General features: G+C 49.3%; 1 protein-coding gene across 1 annotated transcript; it reads right to left on the bottom strand.

The window, feature by feature from the left end:
* Positions 1-394: 394 nt before the first annotated feature.
* On the bottom strand, positions 395-10,141 carry KPTN (kaptin (actin binding protein)). The gene is made up of 12 exons (XM_006868431.1): positions 9,829-10,141; positions 8,973-9,055; positions 8,769-8,853; positions 8,621-8,675; positions 5,625-5,700; positions 5,445-5,518; positions 5,035-5,144; positions 4,869-4,946; positions 4,208-4,283; positions 2,468-2,603; positions 2,213-2,395; positions 395-499 (listed from the first exon to the last, which is right to left on the bottom strand). Exons 1-12 carry the CDS (start codon positions 10,049-10,051, stop codon positions 395-397), a joined length of 1,284 nt encoding a protein of 427 aa, XP_006868493.1. The 5' UTR covers positions 10,052-10,141.
* Positions 10,142-10,963: the final 822 nt, after the last annotated feature.

The following is a 10,963-nucleotide window of genomic DNA, read 5'->3' as shown; positions in this document are numbered from 1 at the left end:
GACCTAACTGTATTCCCTTTCCCCAAACCCTCCTCCTTCAGTTCTGGGCATATCCAGCCTCGAGGACAGAACCTGACAACAGTAGACACTCAACAAATGCTTGCTGAACAAAAGACTGAAGACAACCATGAAAACTTTGTTTCTCTGGAAATACACATCATCAGTTGGTCAATTCTCAGCACAAGTGAAGGGTGGTTGGCTGAGAGCCACCCTGTGTTCAAATGGGGAAACTGAGTCACAGGGTGAGGCAGTGGTTCAGCCAGGGTCAGGAACCAAACAGGAACACAGAGGGAGGGGTGCTGGGGAGAGAGTCTACTCCTTTTCATCAATGCTGAGAGGTGAGCACCCCAGAGAACAGCTGTCCTGGCCCAGGGAGGACCCGGGTGAGGGGTGCTCAGGAGGCTGGGGTCTCCAGACCCTGTTGCTGCTGACGTCTTTTCTGCTCCACTTGGTGTCGGAGTCGGCGCAGGGCTAGCTCTGAGGCCTGGACTAGGCTGTGCTGTGGGGAACAAGATGAGGAGAGCAGGGCTGAAGCCGGAGCTGGGGGCTCAGCCACAGTGGCAGCCGACAGCTGGAGTGGGGAGAAATGAATCTTTTAAGGGATGACAGTTACGTGACACCACAGTGGAGGGGGCGAATGCAGAAGCCTGAAATTACCTCATAATGCAGGTGAGGGTGACCACTGGAGAGACACTGAGGTTAGACCACGGTGGAAGACACAAAAGGTGAGATCAATAGAACAAAGGAGCAAAATAACGTGGAAAAGGGGATAAAGGTTTGACCCTACTGAGGGTCTAAGGTTAAACCCTAACCAGAGATCTGAGGAAACCACAGTGAAACGGCTTCACACTGACCCTGAAGAATGGTGAATAGATGACAATGAAGGGGAAATCTTTTCCCCCAGTCTGACCACAGGCTCTTCATCTGCAGTCTAATCTCAATGCTCCTGATTGAAATCTAACTGTGTCCTTTCCATGAGGGTCTAGCCTCAGATCCTCTCCACTCCAGTCTAACCTATTCTTTCCATGAGGGTCTAACCTCACACCTCTCTCTCCACTAGGGTCTAATCCATGTCCTTCCATTAAGGTCGAACCTTAGATTTCTCCTCTTCACTTGGGTCTAATCTCAGACCTCTTCTCTGCACCTGGGCCTAGTCTCAAATCTTCTCTATTCCACTGGGGTCTAACCTCAGACCTCTCTACTGGATCTACCCTTGGTCCTATCTAATGTGGTCCAACCGTCATCTTTTTTACTAAGGTCTAACCTAGACCACTCTATTAAGGAACTGTTGTTATTGTTAAGTCAGTTCCGACTCGTAGTGACCTTGTATAAGGTTTCCGAGGAGCAGCTGGTGACCCTGCAGTCTAGTGCATTAACCCATGGCGCTACTACTGGACTCCTATTAAGGAGTGGACTATAGGAAATGTCCAAGCAAAGACTGCAGGGTAAGCAGTAAAAGTTAGATCGCATCCAAAAGGATCCTGGAGTCAGACCCGAGGGAGGGAGAAAGCAAACACTACATGTCGAGACAGATACACCACAGCTTGAAGGGTGGGGGTTGGACCATAGTGAAAAAGGGCTAGAGGCTAGGCTTTAACAGAAGGGTAGATGGTTACATTGCAAAAATGGAAGGCTCAAGGTTGGACTTCAATAGAATAGGCTGGTTATCAAATCCTAATAAGAATAAGGCAGTTAAAAAACAAAAAAACTAATTAAAAAACATAAAAAAAATAATAAGGCAGTAATGTTATTGAGGGAAGGCTAGATGTCAGAGTATAGCAAGAGGCTGAAAATTAGACTATGGTTGAAGGATCAGTGCAAATCGAAAGTTTACAGTTTATACTAAAGTGGAAGGGTCAAGGTTAGAGAGTATCAGACAGTTAGAAACAGGCTGTGGGTAGGACTCCCCTTGCTTCAAGAGTCCGTGGTACCATCCATACTCCAGATCTCCCTTTGGGATCAGGTTGAGGCTAGGTGTGGCATTGTAGGATAAGCACTGGCTGCTTCCTGCAGCTCCTAGGAAACCCTCTATAGGGTCACTATGAGTTGGAACCAACTTGATGGCACTTAACAACAACAGACCCTTAAAGAGCCCACACCCTTGTTTGACATTTCCCCCTTCTCAGCCTGCCTGCCCTAATAAAGTGGGAGCACAGGAAACCCCCCTGTGAGGTTCTGCCTCCCAGGACCCCAGCCAGAGACCATGGGTCACCTGCAGAATATGCACGCCCTTCAGGGAGACCACAGCCAGCTCCCGAAGCCCATCCCCGGTCAGGTCCACATGTGCCATGGCCAACAGCGGGCTGGAGAAACTCCGTTGCCACAACAGGTGGAATCCATGGTCGGCCTCGGGAAGGCCGGACTCTGGGGCCCAGTACTTGTAACAGAGCAGCTCCTGCAGGGGATGATGTGTTAGAGTCACCCAGGGTAGGGATAGGTGGGGGCTGCCCCGTTCCTCAGGTCCCACCTGTCCATAGGTGGCCACTAGGACTTCCAGTCGCCCATCGAAATCCACGTCGGTGACCAGGCCACAGAGGATGCTGTCAAACTGGTCACTGCCTGGGAGGAGAAGCTGGTCCTCAAGACCTCGATGCAGCAGGTCCCTGACTCATAGCAGGAAAACTGAGTCAGACTACAGTGTCCACCATCTACCCGTTTGAACCGGTTCAGTCATGGTGACACAGTGAAATGAAAACAGACTCAAATTTGTAAAATGTGGTTGCAGCAGATTGGTAACTGGAATGGGGAAAATTACAGGTCAAAGGCCTGGAACGGGAGACTCAGAAGAGGCGGAGTGAGCAGTTTAACAGCCTGATGTGGGAGACTGGAAGATTAAGAGGACTGTGGAATGCGGCATACACTCAAAAGTCATGTGGTCAGTCGGCTGCCATCTTGGAGTTGGGCACTATTGTTTCCAACTCTGCCCATCAAGACATTTGGTTGCTATGTAACTCACACCCCACCCTGCTTTCTAGGAGGGAGATTATGTTTCTAGCAGGGCAGTGACCCATAGTTTTCCTAATTCCAGTTAGCCACATTTTATAAATTCAGGTTTGTTCCGGTTTTGCTTCACTGGCCATGACTGAACCAAGACAAAGTGGTTGGAAGCCCTGCATTCTTGTCCTCTGATCTGTGAACCCCTAATGCTGCCCTTCTCACAACTAGACACATTGCTCCTACTGAGGCAGGAAAGCTCACTTTCAATTTGGACATCTTTATAGTTCCACCAAGGGGTCAACCTGGTCTCTCAAACTGCTCACCTCAGGGTGCTGACCCACAAGTTCCCAATAAGGGGGCACTCAGAGGTGTATCCAAGGTGTAGCAGGTACAGCATGTGCCTTGTGTGTCTCCCAGCACCACTGAGCAGTACAGCCCAATGTCCTTCCTCAAGTGTGGTAAGGGAGAGAAACTCAAAGGGGGTTGGTTGTCCCTTGCCCCTGGGTGCAAGTCTAAGAAGGCACCAGACAGGGCCTGGAATGACATTCTGAAAAACCACAAATATACCAGGTGCCTGACTGAGACAGCTGGATAAGAGTGGGTGTGGTGTTTCTGTAGAGACATCATGTCACCACCATCAATGTCTTATTTGGGGGGAGGGACACCTAAAGAGACTGGCCCTTGGTGTTTGAATTGAGGGGTCCATAATTACCCTCCCTACATTCCTGTGTGTGCCCATATCTCCCTCTGGAGACGGAATGATCTCACTATCAAATGGAAACCCATGCTCTACTTTCTGGGGATCTAGCCACCACTGTCCCCAGTCTGGACACCCACACTGTTCCCATGAAGCCTGGAGAGCTTGGGCCCAACTTAGGCATCTTTACTGCCCACCACTGAGAGGCTGAGCTGGTTTGGACTGGTCATGAGAGCCAGCTGTGAAATTTTTGGAACATTTGCAAGTCGGTTGATAATATGCTGGTGGCTTAGGATCCACCCTGGTGGGTGTATTTACACAAGGGTAATTGACAAACAATACAGATCAGGGTTTGGGCCCCCCACAGAGTCAGGTCTCAAGGATCTGCCAGCACACTTTCTTGTTACCCACTGAGGGGATCTGGACAACTGTTCCTATACCAACACCTCAGCAGATTCCCTACACCCACACCCTGGCACGTCAACAACCCTAAAGAGCCCCACTCATTAGGGTTAAACCATAGTAAAGCCATGAAGTTATTAGATTGTGCCCACGTGCCCCATACCCTCTCACCGATACACAACAGCAGGCTCCAACATGCTGGTCACGAGCACACTGTATTCTTCCCTATTGGGGCTTTCCTTGGTCTCTGGAGAAGAAACATGAATAGAGGAGGGCGTGAGAGACAAGTTCTAGGCTACCGCTCCTAAACAGGACCTCAGCGAGAGGTTAGACCTCAGAAGGAAGACTTGGGGTTATGCTACAAAGACAGGGAGTTAGCAGTTGGATCACAAGAAAAAGGATTGAGGTCAGACTTAGATGAATGTTTACAAAGTCTGAGACTACACCATGTTAGGAGAGACAAAGTTTGGATGATAAGACAAAAGTCTGAGGTTAGACTAGAATGGAGGGTCACGGTGGGAAGGATATGAGTCGGGACTAACCTAAAGCATGGGCAATAGACTGGAGTTGGAAGGACAGATATCAAAGGAAATTTGGATGTTGTTTTGTGAAGTGCAGTAGAGCTGGTTCCAACTCACAGCAACCCTGTATGAGGTTCCCGAGGAGTGACTGGTGGGTTTGAACCACGGACCTTGTGGTCCAAACCGACCTTGAGGTGCAGTGCTTTATTCTACCACAAGTGCCACACGAGGGCTCTGGGAACTTGAGCAGAAGGGTGGAAATTTGGGTGGGGCATCAGGTTTGCAGAATCTCCATCCATGTCAGAGCTCACCCTGAGGGTCAGAGAGGCTGAACACAATCACTCGAGAGATGGGGCCGTCCTGCTGGATTGTCCACGTCTGCAAAACCTCTGTGAGGAGGGAGCAGAACTTAGACCCCGCCCCCAGCACAGGCCCTGCCCCTTTCCCAGCGCAGGCCCAGCCGCTTTTCCCCCTCACCTCGATTCTGCTGGTCCACGTGGGCAACACGAACGTAACCATTCTGACAGCCCAGGGCTGTGAGCCGCCGGGATGTACCAGGCAGGTTGTGGACATCAAGCCAGAGGGCGCTGGTGAGCAGGCGGAGGTGGTGGCCAGAGGGTCCTAGGTGCCTATACCCACGTCCCTAGGAACATCTACCCACTCCCTGGGGCCCCAACACTCCAATCCCTCATTGCTTTGAGGTAATGAATCTCTGCTGCCCAATTTCTCTGATGTAATTGGGACGAAATCCCCGCTGCCCAATTTCTCTAAGGTCATCCCCTCCACCTGTGGTCATTCTTACCCTTCCATCCCCACTCCCCAGCCCCCCTACTTTCTCAGCGGTGTCTTTTTTTTTGGGGGGGGGTGCTTTCCTGGTGCTTTCTTACCTACTGGTCAGATTCGTGAGCTCTGGGAAGAGATTTTCTACTGGCTGCTCCTCAAACTGATGCAGCCCCTCATTCTAGGGGAAACCAAGACCCGCGCCCCACATCTTGGGGTCAGCAGCCATACACACACACACACACAGGGTGACAGACAGACATCCAATCTCACCTCCCCCGGCTCACCTCCTTGTAGAGATGAATGGCTGGGTTGTTGCCACTCAGAAGAAACACAGTCTCCAGCTGGTCCCCAATCTGGACCCTGAAAGCAGAGAACCCTAGAATCCCAGTGTGGCAGCACCACGTACACAGTAGGATCGATGAGCTCTATTCAGTCAGACACAGGATCCAGCGATGGAGACTCAGGTTCTAGCTCATTAGTACAGGTAGTCCCAGACTTATCATAGGGTTTGGTTCTGATAACCCCATCGTATGTCTTATCTAACTAACCTAAATTTTAAGTTTTTATTATTATTGCCTATGTTGGTTAATGCGCTGGACTGCAAAGTCGGCTTGAACCACAAGGTCAGTGGTTCAAGCTCACCAGCCACTCCTCGGAAACCCTATACAGGGTCGCTACGGATCAGAACTGACTCAACGGCACTTCACAATAACAAATTACTATCAGTGGAGTCCTGTTGTATCACTATAGGATAGAGCACTGGACCACATGGTTGGCCTGAACTGCAAGGTTCAAACCCATCAGAAACTCATCAGAAACCCTATGCAGGGTCTCTAAGAGTTGGAACCAACTTGAAGACACTTAACAACAACAATAAAAATTTCAAAGATACTTAATAACAATTATTATCAGTATCTCTTTTAACGTCTGCTAATGAAGGCATCAGATTACATGCCGCAACATTGTATGCAATACATATTACTAAGGATAAGATGTACAAAACACAACAAAAAACCACGGTTACAAGTGCAGTTGGTTATAACTTGGAATAAGTCATAAATCAGAGACTACCTGTAGGCTCTTCTCATAAAACTGCAGAATTACACAAACTAAACATCCTAGAATCTCAGCATTGTGGAATTATACAATTGTCCAATCCAGGAATTTCAAAACGTTAGCATGCTGAAACTTTCCTGCCCTAGCTAGAATCTTTATTTGGGCTGTGGATTTGATAATGGAATCCAGAGCTCTAGAATGGGATGGCGGGACTTCAGAATGTCAGGTCCTCTTTAATCTTTATGGCCATTGTCAGCTACCGTAGAGTTGGACTCCACTTAGGGCAATCCCACCACACACAATAGAACAAAGAGCTCCTCAATCCAGTACCATCCCTGTGATCATTTGTGGAACAAGTTGTTGCGATTTATACGATTTTTACTGGCTGGGTCTCAGATGTAGGAGCATCAGGCCTTTCTTTCCAATCTGTCTCAGTCTGGACACTGCTGAAACCTGGTCAGCATACTAGCCACCTATAAGCCTCCAATGACAGCGGTACACTGACCAGGATTCAAACCCAGGCCTCCCCCACGGAAGGCAAGATTTCTACCACTAAGCCACCACTGCCTCTATTTTATAATCTGTTGTTTTGTTGTTAAGTACTGTCGAGTCAGTTCCGACTCATAGCAACCCTGTATAGGGTTTCCGAGGAGTAGCTGATGGGTTTGTACCACCAACCTTGGTAGGGCATCTAAATCCTAGAATCAAGAACACGAGTGCTTCAGAACCTTTCATTCCTAGAGCTTTCTTCCACTGTCTGTTGTAAATAACATTCTATTGGAACATGGTTCTGCCCGTTCACGTGCATGCTTACCAGTGGCTGCATTCTTGCTACAGTGACAGAACTCAATAGTTGTGACAGAGGCTGTATAACCCCCAAACCCTAATATTTACCATCTGGCTCTTTATAATGAAAAGTTTGTCAAGTCTTGAGCTAAACCATTAGTGTTCTGGAACCTCCAGACTTCAGAACGGAATCTGGGGCTCTAGAAGCAAAAGCTCACACTTTGGAATTCGAGAATGGTTTGTACTTTTCTACTCCTTCAAATATGAGGACCTTATCAGGCAGGGGCCCTGGTGGAACACAATTAGGGTTGGGTTGCTAACTGGAAGATCAGCAGTTCAAATCCATCAGCCACTCTGTGGGAGAAACCTGTGGCAGTCTGCTTCCATAATGGGTTATACTTGTTGCTGTTAAGTGCCGATGAGTCGATTCCGACCCATAGCGACCCTGTATAGGGTTTCCAAGGAGCAGCTGGTGTGCTTGAACCACTGACTCTGCAGTTCAAAGGACTTTGCAGTCTGACGCATTAGCCCACAGCGCCACACCAGAACTCCATAATGGGTAATACTTAGAGCCTGGGAAGACTAGAGAACGGTTCTACTCTGTTCTATAGGGTTGCTAGGAGTCAGGGTGGACTCAGTGGCAGCGGGTTTAGAATCTTATCATCACAGAATCTGGGTCATCAAACTACTGAATTGTCTAATCTCAGAACTTTCACCACTAGAAAATGTAGCACTTTGGGATTGATCATTTGAGACTCTAGAATGTTAAAACCCAAGGATTCTAGTCATGGAGAACACAAGTGTGAAAAGGCCCAAGACAGAATCAAGGACGACAAAAGCAGTGGTCCAGTGGTCAAGTATTGTTGTTACCGTCCATTCCTACTCATAGCGACCCGATGTGACAGAGATGAACTGCCCCGTAGCGTTTCCTAGGCTGTCATCTTTAAGGAAGCAAATCACCAGGCCTGGGGAGCAGCAGTGGACTTAACCTGTCCATCTTTCAATTAGCAGGGCTCTGGTAACATAGTGGTTACGAATCGGGCTGCAAACCACAAGGTCAGCAGTTCGAAACTACCAGCTGTTCCGCAGAAGAAAGATGAGGCTTTCTGGTACCGTAAAGATTTATAGCCTTGGAAACCCTGTGCAGGGTCGCTATGAGTCGGAATCGACTCCACGGCACACAGCCACCACCACCAAGCCTATGTTGCTTGAAAAACAGAAAGGGAACCTGAGTGTGTTTGGGCAGGATGGCTCCACGAGCCTACCAACATCTCTCTCCCTTTCCTGCTTCTACTCTCTAGCTTCTAAATGCATTTTCATTTTCAACCCTTAGCTACTCCCTCCATTTTCTCGACCGGGAATGTCTTGGTAAGGAAGGCACCGGAGAATCCATGGCTCCTTCTATTCTAGAGCTATGGGTGCTGGAGGAAACACTTACACGGCGTGGCACAGCTGGAAAGGGGTGAACTGAAGCTCCAGATTCAGGCAGCTCTCTGTGAGGGGAATGTAGGCGCTTGAGCAGAGAGGGGTCTTGGTAGGCACCCACCTCCCCTTTCCCTCCTCTTTCCCCTCCAGGCCACACTTACGGGCAATGGAATCAAGGTTGTACTCCGAGCCGGGTTCATAATCACAGTAAATGTTAAGAAAGGGGCTGCCCTTGTCCCCTGAATCCTGAGGGAAGAGATAGGCTTCAGGGTAGGGTAGGGTGGCAGGAGCAACTTGGGTCAGCCTCCAAAAGTCCGACAGACATCTAGGAAAGGGGTGCAGGTCAGTGCAGGGGACCCTAGTACCTTGATGAATGTGATCCCCACGACCAGGCCCCGCTTTGGGGGTGACTTGTTGAAGGTGTCGATGGAGACAATCTCCGCGTCCACTGGGAGGGGACAGTTCAAAGTGTGTATGTCAGGAAGACTCTTGATCCCCAAGCACCCCCAATCACCATGACAACTGGCCTCTAAGCAAAACACCAAACCACTATCTTCGAGTGGATTCTGACTCACAGTAATCCTGTAGAAGGTTTCTGAGACTGTAAATCTTTATGGGAGCAGAAAGCCTTGTGTTTCTCCAGGAGAGCAGCTGGTGGGTTTGGACGGCAGACCATGTGATTAGCAGTTCAGTGTTTACCCTATGCTGCTGTTAAGTGCCGTCGAGTCAGTTCCGACCCATAGCGACCCTGAACAGGGTTTCCGAGGCTGTAAATCTTTACGGGAGCAGAAAGCCTCATCTTTCTCCCGCGGAGCAGCTGGCAGTTTCGAACTGCTGACCTTGTGGTTCGCAGCCCGATTCGTAACCCTATAGCATCACTCTAATCTCTAAGATTTGGTCATCTCTGAACACGGCAATTATGATCTGATATGATCTGGGCTGAATCCTGATCATATTCACTACGACTCCTGACACCCTGGGTATGAGACAGTCCTGATATCTGAGTCTGTGTCATCCTAAAACCAAACTTCCAGGTCCCCGACTCCCCCACCCCCACCCCGTTATCCATCCCTGACTCCTGAATCCGATGCCTTCTGATTTTGACGACCCCCTTCAGTCACCCTGATTCCATCATCCCATGAAATTCAGCTCAGACAGAGCCTCAGAAGCCTTCTCAACACTACGCTCCAGGCCCGCCCCCAACCCCATGGCGCCACGCACCGGGAATATAGTTGAACTGCAGCTCCTTGGCCACGGGCCTGATTTTCTGTCGGAGGTCTTGATAGCGGAAGCCGAGCACCTTGCCTTTAAGGGTGGCTGCTAGCAACTCCCCGCGCCCGCTCGCACCGCCTGCCAGCCCGTACACGTTGCTTTGCGACGAGAAGCGCGTGAAGCTGTCCTCGCGCAAGGGGCAAGGCCCCGTCGCTAAAGCCGCTTCGCCCATCACGACCCTTAGCCACTCACTCTTTTTGTAGTGCCCGCAGTCGCCAAACCTACCCCACTCGCCGCTCCCAAAGTGACAGGGACAGCCGAGTGCCCGCCTATAACGCAGACTGATGACGCAAAGAAGCTGCCGGAGTTGCCCTTTACTAAAATGGCGGCCAGCTCCACAGCCATGGACTTCCAGGCTTTTTTTTTTTTTTTTTTCCCTTCCTCCCTACTGCGCCTGCGCATTTCTCCTTTTTCGCACCCGGGCCAAAAAGGAAGGAGAGTGTGGCCAAAAGGTGAAAGGGGATGTGTCCCAAGACTCCTTACTGTACGCTTTGTGGAAAGAATAGTAAGAATCATCATAGAATTTAGTATAGCACTCATGCTCTAAAAACTGTTTAAGCGTTTCCATTTGTCCATTCAAAATCCACAAGAAGGTTGAGATAGGGACTCTTCGTACACCCATTTTACAGTTGAAGGAACTGAGGCACAGAGAGGTAAAATCATTTATCACGATCACAAACAAGCAGAGCCATAATTGCAACCCAAACAAAATAGCTCAATAATTCATAATTTTAACCATATCACCTTTAAAATGGTGAAAATGCATTCCTTCTTCTATGGAAAATGGTTCAGCTGTCTATCTTGGCAGGTCCCAGCATAACACAATTTGCACTTGACTACACACCTAAGGAGCAGCCAGAGTGCTGCTTGGAGGCCAGGATAACCAAGCTTCATCCCTCATACTTGGGACATATTGTCAGGATGGACCAGTCGCTGTAGAAGGATATCATGCTGGGTAAGGTGGAGGGTCAGAGGAAAAGAGGAAGACCCCCAACGAGATGGATTAGCCAAGTGGCAGCATCGATGGACTCAAGCGTGGCAACAATAGTGAGGTTGGCCCAGGATCGGGCAGTGTTTCGTTCTG

This window comes from Chrysochloris asiatica, unplaced genomic scaffold (genome assembly GCF_000296735.1).
Source record: "Chrysochloris asiatica unplaced genomic scaffold, ChrAsi1.0 scaffold00116, whole genome shotgun sequence".
Lineage (NCBI taxonomy): Eukaryota > Metazoa > Chordata > Mammalia > Afrosoricida > Chrysochloridae > Chrysochloris > Chrysochloris asiatica.
This window is presented reverse-complemented; position numbering and strand designations above follow the sequence as displayed.

Coding starts and splice junctions, on each gene's coding strand:
- KPTN (XM_006868431.1), bottom strand. CDS start 10,051: ATGGGCGAAGCGGCTTTAGCGACGGGGCCTTGCCCCTTGCGCGAGGAC. Junction 5,145..5,444: donor CTCACGAATCTGACCAGTAG/GTAAGAAAGCAC, acceptor CCTGCTCACCAG/CGCCCTCTGGCTTGATGTCC. Junction 2,604..4,207: donor GAGCCTGCTGTTGTGTATCG/GTGAGAGGGTAT, acceptor GCTATGAGTCAG/GGACCTGCTGCATCGAGGTC.